This window comes from Otolemur garnettii, unplaced genomic scaffold (genome assembly GCF_000181295.1).
Source record: "Otolemur garnettii isolate 467f Iridium unplaced genomic scaffold, OtoGar3 scaffold00004, whole genome shotgun sequence".
Classification (NCBI taxonomy): Eukaryota; Metazoa; Chordata; class Mammalia; order Primates; family Galagidae; genus Otolemur; species Otolemur garnettii.
In genome coordinates this window covers 39,489,007-39,504,199 of record NW_003852399.1, presented here as the reverse complement: position 1 = coordinate 39,504,199, position 15,193 = coordinate 39,489,007, and the positions used below count along the sequence as shown (strand labels likewise).

The following is a 15,193-nucleotide window of genomic DNA, read 5'->3' as shown; positions in this document are numbered from 1 at the left end:
ACGAGAAAGAATAAAATCATGTCTTTTGTAGCAACATGGATAGAACTGACTGCCGTTATCTGAAGTGAAGCAAACCAGATATAAAAGTCAAGTATCACATATTCTCACTCATAATTATGCACTAAAAAATGTGTACACATGGAAGTAGAGAGTGGAATGATAGACAATGCAGACTCAGAAGGGGGCAAGGAGGTGATAAGATATGAGTTAATGGATACAATGTATATTATTCAGGTGACAGAAATCCTAAAATCCTTGACTTGGCCCACCACACAGTCTATGCATATAGCAAAATTGCACATAAATTTGTGCAAATTAAAAAAAAACTTACTCATGAAATAATATACAAAAGAAGTTTTAAGCTTTGTAGGAATCCCATGATTTTTATTTCTTATCACAGTGCTATGAGCTTCACTTAACTTTGTTAGATTAATATATTTTGTGCATAATTGGTCATGTAGGGTTTGACCTGTGGAAAGGGTCAACTGGTGATTACTTGGAGCAGTGCAAACAGTTGAAGAAAAGGATGTATAGTGTGGGTATCAATTTTTATCCGACGCTTACAGGATATGTTCTTTATTTAAGTGATTTCGGATGGTTAGCACCTGTGGTTTGCAACATGCACAGAAGGTACTATTTATGGCCAACAAGGAACAAGGGTCATGCAGGGTAGATGATTGTTTAGAGCAGTGGTTCTCAATCTGTAGTTTGCGACCCCTTTGTAACAATGAGAATACATCGCGGCATTAGGAAGGTTGAGAACCACTGGCTTAGAGAGAAATTACAGGACATTAACAAGGCTAGAGAAGAGTGCTAACTTTGCTGAGTGCTAATTACGTTGGCCTCTGTCATAAGCACCTTAGATACATTACTTCATTTAAGCCCCACAAGATCCAGTAAGGGGCATTCACTCTCTCCATTTTATAGGTGAGGTGCCTGGCAAATGGCCTCCTAAATCTGAAATGTCAAAAGGAAATGAAATTCTGATTGTTAATTTTACAAGGAAATTCTTTCATTCAGTTTTTGAAAATTAAACTTGAGCATCTCGATTTGATCCTCAAGAAAAATGTCATAAAGTTCAATGCGTTTTCCTCCACTTAAAATGCTATTACTGCACTTTAAAAGAAGAATTTGTGTTGGAAAAATAGTTTGAATTTATGGACCCTAATGATCAAATCATGTAAGATTTGGGGGGTCTTCATCACTGAATTCATGCTCCCACTCTCCATTATCATGACTATCTTAGACTGACATACTTCCATGAGAGACACCAGTTGGGACAAGGTCTTAGGTTGCTCTCGTACAAATTTGCCATCAAGAGCCAAATTTTAAGACCTGATTCAAATGGCCCAGCTGTCACTGGTGACACACTCAGGAATTGGGCTTATCATGTTCCTATAGAAGACAATTACTCCAGCTATGGAAATAAACAAACAAACAAAAAAACATTGTCAGGGAGGAAAGCAAAAATTATGACAGTAAAGTCCATTAATTAAAAATTTTAATTTTCATTTACCATTTTCATGTTTCTATTCCAGAACTTGTTTTAGGAAAATGAAAATGGAGTGGAAAATATCTGCCTCTATAATATGTAAACTATTTAAGCAAAATTATGCAATGACTTCAAATCCTAACTTATCTCAGATGTGAATAAGTAGGCAAATTTCTCTCTATTTTTTTTCTCTAATGTAAACACCATTGGTATCAAGTTGCAGAAGATTTGAGTTAGTTATATAACCTGGCATGTTGCAAAATAAAGTTCTAAATCACAAGTAAAATATGTTTAAATATCATCACCTCAGATCTTTCACGTTTTTAATTTTAACATACAATCTTAGTTGAAACTTCATATTCAGACACTCCTTTCCTAAGTCTTGTTCACCCACATATTTTCCTTCTTGGTTGCTGTACACCTTTGGATGTGTATACTCATTCTGGGGGAAAAACTCATACAGAGTGCCCAATGCATCAACTTTACAATAATGGTACTGGGAGCAATGCTAGGAGGTAATTCGTAGTTAATCATTTCTTGCTCTTTTTTCCTGACATTATTTACTTCAGCGTGTACTTAACAGTGTTCAAGCCAACTCCAGAAATCTCAAAATCTTGGACACAATTTAAAATCACCTCTTCTATGGGTTGATAGGGAACTTTGAAATGCATAGGCATGCATGCTGAATCAATCAAGATGCCAAAGACTCATTTGAAGATGAGGTTTTAGAAAAATGTATTTGCAGATGAGGTTTCTGGAAAAACTGTTACGGTCTAATATTACATAAGTTGGTATAAATTATCCTGAAGTTGCAATTTTTATTAACTTCTTAAGAAAAAGTTCAAGGAAAACACCAGTCCTCATTTTGAAGGCCACATTTAAAGCTATTGAATATAATGTTTCACTTTGCAAATTCAACTTAGCATGTATTTAAAATTATGTGCCGTTGTGCACATTCTCTAATTAAAAAGTATTTTTCTAAAGAAAAAGCTCATCTATGTTTAAACGATAAAGATATGATGAATTCCTAGATTGTCCTTGGTATAAAGAAGTTATTAAATAGCTCATCTATGTTACTATAATATCAAATAACATGAAACTTATTTACCAATCATCTAACCACAGGTACTAGAGAAAGAGATATTCTAATGATTGAATGAATTAGAACAAGTTTATGGTTTAATCATACAAATATATGCTTAATAGGAAATATAAAACACCTCTATTAACTACAGTCTGCAGCATCGTGCTATTATAGTCAAGTAGAAAACTGGCCCAGGCATCCCAGCTCGTCCAAACAGTGACATATTTGAGCTCAGAAGTTTAAGAGCGTTTGCTTGCAGTGTTTTCTGAGCTGGTTCAGGTCCTGATTCCACAAAGCTATTGTGTAGATCAAACAATCTCTGGTCACAAAAATAGCCGAGAGAATGACTCCCCTGGCGCCCAGGTTATGAGTGTGGTCAGTCATTCCACACGCCTTAGGGATGAGCTATCTTTGACTCGATGAGCGATTTCCTTTTCAAGTTTTGTAATCCCCTAATACAAAATACTGTTATCAATAAAAATCAAATTAAGGAAATAAATACTTGGAATCTCGTTTAAGATAATATTGAAATGAGAGTCATCCTTCCTCCTTGTCTTGTTGACAAAATTATTTTAGAGCAGAAGAAATTTTACAATACAGTCTTAGAATTGTAAGTATCTATTATACTCACTTCTTCACTGGGGAATTATAACCAGACATTTAAAAGTTTTCTTTTGTCATGTACACACTGGATAGGCCAGTTTTATTATTCCTCTTTTGCATGGTTCGGTATTATAAGGCAATGTAGGAGGGGGAGAAAAACTACAAAGCCGTTCTGCAAACCTTTTCCTCTTTCTTGTCTTCCGATCTGTCATTATGTCTTGGAAAGTGAGACCCTGTGTTATAAGCAATAGGACTCATTTCATGTTAGTGTTCTTCCAAAACTTCAGAATATTCTCGACTTTTCGGGTGCAGAGAAATAGCGCCGAGAGCGCGGCTAAATCAGTCCCAGGCTCCTGCTCCCAGAGCGAGTCTGGGATCTAGACGTCTGCCAGATTCCTGGCGCTCTCCGAGATTGAGCTCTCGGCTTCCTGCAGACCAAAGCGACACGCTTAGGCTGGGAAACGCCGCCGGGTGCGATTCCAGAGAGGGCAATCTCTTTACGGATAACGGAGTTAGAGAGCCTGCCCTCCCGGCCTCTTTTTTCTCATCCTTTGCTCCTAGGATTTTACAGGTCGTCTGTAAAGGAGTCAGACATGAGTCAGGCAAACAAGCCTGTTCTTTCCAGCCACCGTAATCTGATCCGTGGAGCGAAATAAACTCGCAGATCGCAGGGGGACCGCAGCCAGACGGCCAGCCTGAGCTGAGAGCCACTTGTAAGGGAGGCTGCAGGGGCCGCCGGGATGCAGATTTTAGTTGTTGGCTAAGCACGGCTACGACACCCCATCCCCGCCCATCCCACTCCCCAAAATGCATGGAGGAGGAGGGAGGACCAGGCGCAAGCTGCCTGCATTTCTGCACGTCGGCGCGGGTTAGGAAGCCCTGCAGCTTTTGGAGACCGAGGGAGAGATGGAAGCGCCAAAGTCACCGTTCTAGGGAGAGAGAAGGGCGGGGGTGGGGGCCCCTAGGTCCACCTCCACCCCCCTCACCCGGACAGCTGTCCAGCTCTTGGAATTCATTGGCTTCCCCCACCCCGCCTCCCGAATACCACCCCAATCCAGTTTAGCCCCCCGCCCCACCCTCGCTGCCCTAATAAGGCCATGCAGTGTGCTGGGGGCACCTATATAAAAGGCGCGGGCTCGCGGGGACTCGGCGCGACGCTGGGGAAGGGAAGGCAGGAGCCATCCAGCGAGGAGAAAGACGACCATGGCCAAGGAGTGGGGCTACGCCGACCACAACGGTGAGTGCGGCGGGGTCCAGGACGGCGCCCGCGGAGACCCTGGCAGTGCACGGAAAGCGGGCGCCTCCGGGGAACCCGGCGGAAAACGAGCACAATAAGAGCTCACATTGACCCAGCACTTTGCTGGTGCTAAGTGCCGCTGGTCCTTTCCCCTTCAGCTCATTTCATTCTCCCAAGGATGAAGTTATTTCCCGCTGAAGAAACTGAAGCGCAGAGAAGTTCTGTAACTTGCCTCTGCAAGCTGCATACTTGCCTCTGACTGAAAAGTCAGCAACCCAAGGTCCAGGTTGTTAGCTCTGGAGACTGGTCTGTGATGTTGGGCAGGCACTTAATGCGAGCTGGGTGTGGGCCTCAGAGTCTCCGCCTAACCGATGGGAGAAGGAGCGTAGGTCTGCCCTGAAATCCACCAAGCGATGCACACATGTGTGAGCCACTGCATGACAGAAAGTGGCCTTGGACGAAAATGTGATGAAGCCCATTTCAACAAGAAGCCTTTTGAGTAAGCAGAGCTGATACACTGAGTTAAATATTAGTCTCCAGGCACACTATCAACACGGTTATGAACCGGGCTGAAAAGCTGTGTGGTATTGCTCAACCTGAAACCCAAGCCCTGTGCGTAATCATTGTCTGGGCTGTGAGCATTTTGCTGGTTCCATCGACTAGAAAGAGGCCTTGGGTTGTGCCATCAAATAAATAAATTTCCCCAACTTTATTTTCTAGGTCCTGACCACTGGCCGGAACTTTTTCCATTTGCCAAGGGGAACGAACAGTCACCCATTGAGCTGCATACTAAAGACATCCAGCATGACCCTTCTCTGCAGCCCTGGTCAGTGTCTTATGATGGTGGCTCTGCCAAGACCATCCTGAACAACGGGAAGACCTGCAGGGTGGTGTTTGATGATACCTATGACAGGTCAAGTAAGTACACACATAGCTAGAGGCACACGGATGTTTTCAGCTTCCATATCGGCAAAACGTGATGTGTGACATAGTAACAGAATTCATGAGCAGCGGGAGACCTTCAGCTCTGACAGTGGAGATGACATTTGACTTTGCTTTAGCTGTGCAGAATTATATTTGTGCCTTGAAGGGGAAGGTCTCGCTTCCAAACGTGGTCACTTTGTTGCTGCAAAATGGCCGCGTGCCCAAATTAAATGTTGGCAATACGATCCTGAAACGGAGCTTGATAGGACTGTGATGACAATAAATCCAGATGAGTATTCTTCAGATCCTGATGGCTGAGGCAAGACGTAAAACAAAAAGCCAAGGGCACTTGACTCCCCTGGTGCCGGGGAGGGGACTGATCCCGGGGTGTGTGTGTGTGTGTGGGGGGGGGATTGTTTAAGTCCTGTACTGCCTTGAGTGCTTCAGTCAGATTCTGAGTAGTCCTTTTGGTGAGTGTTTTTGAAATATTTGAAACTTTCTTCTTGAGTAGTATTTGTATGTGTGTGAAACTAGAAAATCAGGATTTTTACAAAAATCTCTTTATTTCACCTATACTAGTAAGCAAATCAGTGAAATAAAAGAAGTCTGATTAAAAATAATTTATTTCACTATAAATAGGGTAAGAAAGACTATTCCTTTAATATTTTGGTGTTTGACGTACAGCAGTTTTGTATGACCACTTTTCTAATAAAATTAACATTATCCTCATTGAAATGCATCAGTGAATGTTCTTGGGGATGTTATAATCAAAAGTATTAAGGGAGTCATAATTTCCACCTACTAGGAGGTTCCCAGTGATAGGAAGTACATTTTATTAAACAACAATTTTGTGTTGCTATCTTTTCCTTTTTTCCCCCTTCTCCTTTTAAGCCAACTTCCACTTTAAAGGTCAAATGATGAAATTAAACAGTATTTATTAGGCAGAACCACATGGAAATGCCATTTTAAGAGCAAAAATAGTTGAATATTGGCAGTTTCATATGGTTCATTCTAACAAATTGGATTCATATATTCAGGTAATGACGTCTGAGTGGTGGAACAGGAAAAATGCAAGAAATCGAACCAATTCATCCACACACTGCCAAGCTCATGTAGGCCGAGGATTTTCGTTTTAGGTCTATTTTGAGGCTTTCCCTGTGCCGTGTAGTGTGTCTAATCCTTTCTAAAAGGAGCTAAGCTCTGATTTTTATTTTGATCTAGTTCATATTGCTAAATCTCGGTTTCAGGGTTTTTACATAGTTTCCAATACCTTTTGGCAGCTATTTGAACATCTAAGTCTCTCCCCAAGATGACTAGAGACCAAATTAATTGATGGGTTGAGATATTTATACAGCAAGCCTGAATAAATGTGGGGGAGGGAGAAGTAAATAAGGGAGGGGAAGCCCAAATTAATGCTTGAGAAATTAATGAGTTCAGTTTCTCGTATCACTTGATTTCTTGGGAAAGTGCTGAATTTTCCTTTTTATCTCATTTGACTACGATTTAAATTAGACATGGAGGAAAGTCCTTAATTGTTGTCTTAAAGAAAAGTATAGCTCAAGAGTTTGAAGTTGCTGTGAGCTATGATGCCATGGCACTTACACAACAAAGTGAGAGTCTGTCTCAAAAGAAAAAAAAAGAAAAGAAAAGAAAAGGAAAGAAAAGAAAAGAGTACTTGAAAGTAAGACAGGGAGGAGAAGTTCACATTTGCTCAGTGGTCACTGTGCAGGCACCGTGATAAAAAACGTAAGGTACTTAATCTCAGCTAATCCTCACAGTGGCTCTGATCGTTTGATATTATTATCATGTTCTTAGAGATGCAAAAATGGGTTCAGAGAAGTTTAGCAACTTGCCAGAGATCACGCCACTAGTAAGGGGTGAAGCCAGGATCTCAGTCCTCCAGTTCTTCACATTTTGCTACATTACTGACCTGTTCTTTAGGCATATGTATCCTCATTGTCCATCTGCTGTTTTAATGTTATTTTCATAAATGTTAAAAATGACACATAAAAATAATAGAACAAGCAAACAAAATATGAAAGATAGAGAAGAAAGATCACATATTTCCATACATCCCAAGACTCCCTTTTGTCTGAGGGGTCTGGTGTGTCATCAAGCCTTGGCTCTACGAGCACTTGTTTAAGGGAGGGCTTTGTAAGAGAAGTGCGAATTCGCCATTGACCTCACTTTTCCAAATCACAGTGCTTAGAGGTGGTCCTCTCTCCGGACCCTACCGACTTCGCCAGTTTCATCTCCACTGGGGCTCCTCGGATGATCACGGCTCTGAGCACACCGTGGATGGAGTCAAGTATGCAGCAGAGGTAGGAGGAAGTGCTGTCATCTACCCTGGGTCTCACACAGTGAAAACTGAAAACTTAAAAGTGACCATCCCAGCAAAACATCATCCATTGCTTTTGCTTCAAAACTGGTTGTGAGAAGAGCTGGAGTAGTGTTAGCATGAACTGAAGCTGCTAAAGATCCTAGGCTAGACAGTTCATGAGGGTGTCGGTGAGACAGCATCATGCATGAAGATTTTCAAGGCTCTATTAAGGAATCGGAGAGTTGCTTGATATAATAAAGACCTGGGTCCTCAAAGGGACTAGAGAGAGAAGGACAGCTAACACACATTCAGTGTTTACGTGTATTAACTGATTTCATCTGCTCCACAATCTATCTCAGAAGAGAAGTTGCAGATGAGGAAACAGAGGCACAGAAAAGTCACATAGCAAAGTCACACACCTGATAAGTGTCAGTGCTCTACCTTACGCAGGTGGCTTCATCACCTTGTCAACTGCCCTACGCTGCCTCGTTTATAAGAACATTGTGCTTTAAAAGTAACATTTAGAAATCTGGATTAATGCTTATGTTCCAGTTTCTTAAAGGTGTGCACATATATACGTGTGTGTGTATACAAGAGTAAATGTGTGTATATACACACAGACAGAAACAGACGCACACATACAATTTAATATCAACAAATAATTCTCTCTGTTTTACTTACTCATTACTTTCTCGTTAAGAAAACATGATTCGGAGCTCAGATTGAGGCATCAAATTGCAAGGGAGTAAGACAGACCTCTGACATAATCTCCTTATAAAGCTAAACCTAAAAATGGTGGCAGGTGCTCTGGATGTGAGGATCAATTCATTTTTCCTGCCTTACTGTTTTTCGGGGGCAGGCTCTGGTGAACACAGGGGCTGTGGCAGGAACCTGAAAACATACTGTGGGCAGATCATTAATCAGCATAATTTTGCTTAAATTAAACTCTAGAAAACTCAAAGCACTTCACTATGGTTGTTCCATTTCTCTACAGCCTATCTTGAGCAGCATAAATTAAATATTGAGAGTGCCTTCTAGCCAGCTTCTGCCACAAATGAGGAAAAACTGGCCTATTTCTTACCGATGTAGGCAAGGTTTTCAGTTTGACCTTTGCACATGGGATTATCTCACACTTTGGATCTTGAATAAACTATTTTTTTAACTCCTGCAAACTATTAGATTCTCTTGCCATTCTGTGTAACTCAGCATGGGAAATCTGATTAGCTTAACTGTGCCCGTGTTCTAAATTAAGTTCCTGCCAGGTGCTACAGACCTAGATGCCAAAAGGAGGTGAGATACTTTGATGTGCTTTTTATGTGAACCATTAAAATTGTCACCAAAATATTGCACATTCATTTTTAGACCTGTATCAGCTTTGTTAAAGGTGTTCAGCAACCTGAGACTGTACAATTATTGAGTTTATGGCGGCTAATTTTTATACTTACTAATATTTTCTTATTCCAAGAATTTACCTCCTAACCTGTCTTCTATGGCTTCAGCTTCATTTGGTTCACTGGAATCCAAAGTATAACACTTTTAAAGAAGCTCTGAAGCAGCATGATGGAATTGCTGTGATTGGCATATTTCTAAAGGTAAATACTGACCATATGTTGTTTTTCAAAATTGAGCTCCTTATCAGTTCTCAAGATAGTGTGACTTTCGTCCTCTTCTTTTGCTGTCCTCTCTCGCTATACATTTTATTATTCATTCAACTAATCAAGATATTTCTCCTAAGAACAGCTTGAAATGTTTCTTTTTCCTCTAAAAGTGTACTTTGTGCCCCAATCTGGTACCCCTAGCACTTCTAAACTTTTTTCAGATGCGAGCTATGTGTATGGGTGTGTGTAGGGGGGTGGAAAAAGAGCTGACCAGGGAGATTTTTCTGCCTTGGTGAAGGCGAGGATGGCATGCTTTCATTTTCCTTTCTCATTGCTCCATGTCAACTGCCCTGGAAACCAGAAAAGCCGATGTCGGGATCCACTGTGATGCCAAGTCCCTGTCTGGACATCCCCTCGGCTTGAGGTGGCCACCACCCACATGATTCCAGGCTAAGATAGCACATGGAATGTGTGTGTTGTTGAGCCAGACTTGGTTTAAAGAGGACTTAGGGTCATTAACACATGAGGTTAGTAGTAACATAATCTAGATTTTAAGCCAGAGGTGAAAATCTTAGGCTTCTTTCTTTTTGAATGACCTAATTTGTTTCAAGTTCTGAATTCATTGGGTCATTTTCAGGGGCTGAACACAGCACAACAACACAACCCAGAGCGGATCTGAATGGAAAGACAGTTAGGTTGAGTTAGGTTGGGACACTCAGCGTCCATTTTAGTGGAGGTTTTTTTTTTTTTTTTTTTTAAGTGGAGCGACTGCAGAGAAGGTCAAGGACATAGAGCTAGATCAACATGTAATTTTGTGGTCTGTACTTCTAAGGCCTGGAATCCAAATTTAGACCAGAAAACACATACTTTAAAGTCTAACGGGAAAATAAACATATGTTTTTGCTTAGTGTAAGATATTGTGGCAGATGTATAAACACTGGTTGCAGATGAATGGATCAAAATCAGTTTTTAAGACAATCCTAAATTGTGGAGAAGGGAAAAATACCATACTTTGCATTTCTATTTTCTTACAGATAGGACGTGAGAAAGGCGAGTTTCAGATTTTCCTTGATGCACTGGACAAAATTAAGACAAAGGTAAACCAAAGAAAGTCATTGTCCCTCCTAACACAAAGCAGAGTATGTCTGTATATATATATATTTTTTTACATTCTCAAGAATATTTTTTCAGCTAAAATCGGTTACCAAGTTTGATAGATATGCTAAGCATACACATAAAAAAATTCTACTACATATAGTTTTTAGAGCAGTATCACTTACTATCACTTTAGTTAAGGATCACAGTCAGCCAGTGAGATAATTACTTTCTCAGTGATGTGGATGAGAGTAGGAGAAGTTGAGTGCTCACCCCTTCCTCCTGCCAACACACACACACACACACACACACACACACACACACTCCACGTGGATGCATGCATAGGATCACAGAGCTACTAGATATCACCCAAGGCTGGTCTTTTGAGTCCTGCTGTTGCCTTTATGGAAACATCATATATATTTTACATCTTAACAGTAGACTCTTACAATCAATAGACACATTTTTATTGTCTTTTGCGACTATTTTCATCAAATGCTATTAAGTTTTACCAAGAGGATTCTGAGTATAACATTTAATAAAACTTCAAGCCTCATTTCTTTTACCATCAGGAACCAAAACCATTAACTTATATATGAAATAATTGCCTTACATTTCAGTTATCAGTTTCCCCCTTTTCTTGAGAAGTGACACAATTATAGCACTACCAGCAGTTACAACAATTTTACCACGATGGTGCCAGATGAAAGTCGTAACATGCAAACGAGCTGTCCCCTTTTGCCTTTATTTCTGAAAGGCCTGAACTTGGTTTAAAAGTTCTGTTCTCTCGATTGCGTTTGAAATCCATTCTGACAAATAAAAATGGTGAGAGCCGTGGGTGAGCGCCTGAGCCGCTCACTGCACCTGCGCCGCTCTCTGCAGGGCAAGGAGGCGCCCTTCACGCACTTCGACCCGTCCTGCCTGTTCCCCGCGTGCCGGGACTACTGGACCTACCACGGCTCCTTCACCACCCCGCCCTGCGAGGAGTGCATCGTGTGGCTGCTGCTGAAGGAGCCCATCACAGTGAGCTCCGACCAGGTGAGGGGCGGCCGCAGAGCCTGTGAACAGGCGGGCTTACACTGATAGACGCCAAAGAGTCTATACATGGCTGCTAAACGGGCACTTACCCCAAAGCTAGAGATTTCATAGCTTGCCCTGGGGAGTTATGCCTGGCCTGTTCAACTCTCTGGTTGAACTCTCTGGTATAAGAGTACCAGGATAAATGCAAATCATTTAAAAGTGGTTGTGATCCCGAACACATGACTGAGCTTATACTCCACAAACACTTGAAAATTTAGGTTAATATGAGTGAATCTTTGGGAATTTGGACGTCCCCCAAATACCCAGCATTGATAAGGGGATGAGATGGTAAATACAGGCCCAGGGAGGGTGCTGATGGAAGGGATTATCATCATGTGATCTGTGGATTATTTCTCCAGTTTTACAGGTCAAGAAATCGAGGCTCAGAAAGGTTAGATAATTTACCCACAATCACACAGGCAAGTGTAGGTTCCTAATCCCAGCTCTGGTCTCTCAGCTTCCAATGGCCCCTCTTCTCAGGCCTCCCTCTTACCATTCATCTCAACTTTGCAGTGTTTCTCAACCTGAGGGTGGTGACCTCTTTGGGGGTCTCCTGCAGATCAGATATTTACATTATTATTCAAGACAGTAGCAAAATTACAGTTATGAAGTAGCAATGAAAGTAATTTTATGGTTGGGGGTCACCACAACGTGAGGAGCTGTATTAAAGGGTTGCGGCATTAGGAAGGTTGAGAACCACTGATCTAAAGAATATCCTGGAAGCATTTATTAAAAATACTTCCAAGAAAAAGCCGTTTGGGAGAAAAGAAGTGGGCAAGAACACGGACAAGGACCTTTAAAGCAACTGGACAGCACAGGGACTCACAGCCTGGAACATGAATGTCTAATAGTAAAATCTTTTATGAGTATGTCTGCCTTGCTGAAGACAGCAGCTTCTGTATTTCTGCCAGTTGTGGGCTCAAGTATACATAGGGATGTTTATCAAAAGATTAGATCTAACCAATCTTGTTTGTTGGTATAAATATTTTGAAAGAAGAATGAAATTTTCTCAAGGAGAAAGCCTAGTGTTATTAATGAGAATTTTCTTACGCTTTAGGAAAAAAAAGTCATTTAACATTTAAAATGTAGCACGAGTCTCATTTCTTTTTGCTTTTAAAATCACAAATTCAAGTGCGTTAATGTACATAGTTACCATTCAATAAAAAAAAGAAAAAAAGAAAATCACAAATTCATATACAACTATGATTTAATAAAAATTAAGTAAAATAAATAAAATAATTCCATAAACTTGCCCAATGCAAGCTTATTACATGTATTTGCACGGTTAATATTGTCATTCCCTTTTATAAAGCGCATACTTCCTATTGATCCCACAAATCAAAATAATTGCTTCAGAATCAGGAGAAAAAGGTTTTGACCAGAGGTCATGGGGATCCTATATCAGATGAGGAAAAGAGCTTTTACAAATAAATAACAAATTTCGATTACTCAGGAACAGGTATCTGAATAACCCTGAATGGAACACTGGGAACGGGTTTTGTGTTTGTCTTGAAAAGGCCAGTGATTTCTAATTCTCTGATGCACAGTGTGTCCACCTGGTCTGAAGGCCTTGCTAACAATGAGCCCTTGCCCCGCAGATGGCCAAGCTGCGGAGCCTCCTCTCCAGCGCCGAGAACGAGCCCCCGGTGCCCCTTGTGAGAAACTGGCGCCCTCCGCAGCCTATCAAGGGCAGGCTGGTGAAAGCCTCCTTCAAATGAAGAGGCGGGATCTTGCCCTCTTCAGGAAAGGAAACCTGCCACTGGAGAGCTTGCTTCCTCGCCTCCCTCGGGGCTCCTTCCTCTAAGCATAGTTCCTTTCTCTGCGCTGAGCAGTGAGTGTGAGAGGCGCAGTCACCAAGAAACCAAAGTTCCGTTTGACAAGATCTAACATGAAAGTATAGATTTCACATTTGCCTTTTGTAATCATCATCCTCCCTGTAAAAGTAGAATTTGTAGGAAGGTTTCCAAGAAGACGCTGAGATGGAAAAGTAAAGATACAGAAAAATGGCGATCGGACACCACTTTTCTGCCTTCTTAACTCTAGTAGAACTTTAGCTTTCCTATTTTCAAATTACGCGTAGTCCATCTTAAACCACGAGCAGTTCTATATGTAGGAGGGCTTTCTGAAATCGTATATCAATAAAGCATAAACGGGAAATTAAAGTGGCTCAGGACACCAAGAATTGAGATGATAATGTGTCTTAACTCTTAACACCAACAAGAAGTCCATCACTTATTGAACTTTGAACTAAGATTCCTTGGTTTTAGCTGAGCTCTTTGAAAAGAAAGGAAAACCCAGGAAGACCAGGAGTTTTAAAAAGTTTGATCCAATATTTGACTTTCTTCTCCACAAAGGTGGTTGACTTTATCCTAGTATCTTTCTTTACCTGAAGGAGGGCCATTTATTTTTAATTTCATCACTTTTATCTTTGCATGACTATTAAAATAAGAACTGCCTCCGATGCCTTTCTGACGTGAGGCAGGAATGAACGATTCCTAGAACGTGAAGGCGTGAATGACGACGCTCGGAGTGAACGCAGTTGTTCTGATCACCAAAACCAATAAAGACGTGGATGCAAAACGTTGGTGCTGTGTTTTTTAATGAAAAAGCTTTCTAAATGTTAAAAATAGAGTGTAAACTAAGAAGGGCAAACTCTATATGTTTGTTTTATAAATGAAGGGTGGTGATAAAGGACTTAAGTTCTGAGTCTGGATATTACATTTCTCAAGAAGGAGCTAAGGCAATTAGGGCCCTTTGAGGAAACTGTAGATGAGACGAGGAATGTGTGGGCACATATCTGAGTGTCTGAGAGAGTTTCCAGCAGCCTTAAATTTGCTTTAGGATTCTGGGGTTTCGATGAGTGCATTGGGAGACACTTAGGAGCATGGGATCAAGAAAACTGTGGCTTTATGTCCTTATTTTTTTAGTTTAATTAATTAACTAATTTATTTATTTTTGAGACACAGTCTCACTGTGTCAGCCTGGGTAGAGTGCCTGGTGTCACAGCTCACAGCAACCTCAAACTCTTGGGCCTAAGCAATCCTCTTGCCTCAGCCTCCTGAACAGCTGGGACTATAGGCACCCACCCCAGTGCCCTCCTAGTTTTTCTATTTTTAGTAGAGACAGGGATTGAACTCTTGCTTAAGCTGGTCTCTAACTCCTGAGCTCAAGCAATCCACCTGCCTTAGTCTCCCAGACTGCTAGGGTGACAGGTGTGAGCCATCGCACCCAGCTTCTTTTTTTTTTTAAATGTGCCTTGGAATGATGCTGAACTAACACTGCAAAAGTCTATATATTTAAGCCTTTAAAGCATTTAATATTTTTAGACGTAAAGTCTAATTTTGCAGTTAGAGGCTTTGATGCATTGTTAATTGCTTCACTGGCTAATATGTTAGTTTTTTAGAAAATGACAGCAGAAAGTACATTATCCTAAGGAAATGAATGTGGTATTGGGTCAGGAGAGTCCTGAGATGTTGGAAGTCAAGTCATGTGATGGGGTCTCATGGGGCTGAAGTTATTTAATAGATTACCGCTTGGGTGAAGTAAAACCAGGTTGGTCAGTACAAACTGGGTATGTTAATTAAATCCCTTGAAATTAGGAGGTGTGGAGCTTTGATCATTAGTGGTGAAACACAAGTTGATTCTCTCAGGGTATTTAGTAGTGCTTAGGGCATTGTAAAGAAAAGTATCCTATTTTCACTGTATGTGGGAGAGGAACCTAGAACTTAATGCCAGCTACAAATCGTCCTTATTCCAGTAT

The 15,193-nt window shown here is 41.1% G+C and overlaps 1 protein-coding gene across 1 annotated transcript; it reads left to right on the top strand.

The window, feature by feature from the left end:
• Nucleotides 1-4,297: 4,297 nt before the first annotated feature.
• CA3 (carbonic anhydrase 3) lies at nt 4,298-14,013 on the top strand. Its single transcript, XM_003782509.3, has 7 exons — nt 4,298-4,416; nt 5,137-5,334; nt 7,543-7,661; nt 9,160-9,252; nt 10,293-10,355; nt 11,236-11,391; nt 13,032-14,013. The coding sequence occupies exons 1-7, from the start codon at nt 4,383-4,385 to the stop codon at nt 13,149-13,151; spliced, it is 783 nt and encodes a 260-aa protein (XP_003782557.1). The 5' UTR covers nt 4,298-4,382; the 3' UTR covers nt 13,152-14,013.
• Nucleotides 14,014-15,193: the final 1,180 nt, after the last annotated feature.

What these genes read in the sequence shown, in the direction of transcription:
- CA3 (XM_003782509.3), top strand. Translation starts at nt 4,383, where the DNA reads ATGGCCAAGGAGTGGGGCTACGCCGACCACAACG. An exon ending in TGATACCTATGACAGGTCAA is followed by an intron (nt 5,335 to 7,542) that starts GTAAGTACACAC and finishes TCCAAATCACAG; the next exon opens with TGCTTAGAGGTGGTCCTCTC. An exon ending in TGGACAAAATTAAGACAAAG is followed by an intron (nt 10,356 to 11,235) that starts GTAAACCAAAGA and finishes CGCTCTCTGCAG; the next exon opens with GGCAAGGAGGCGCCCTTCAC.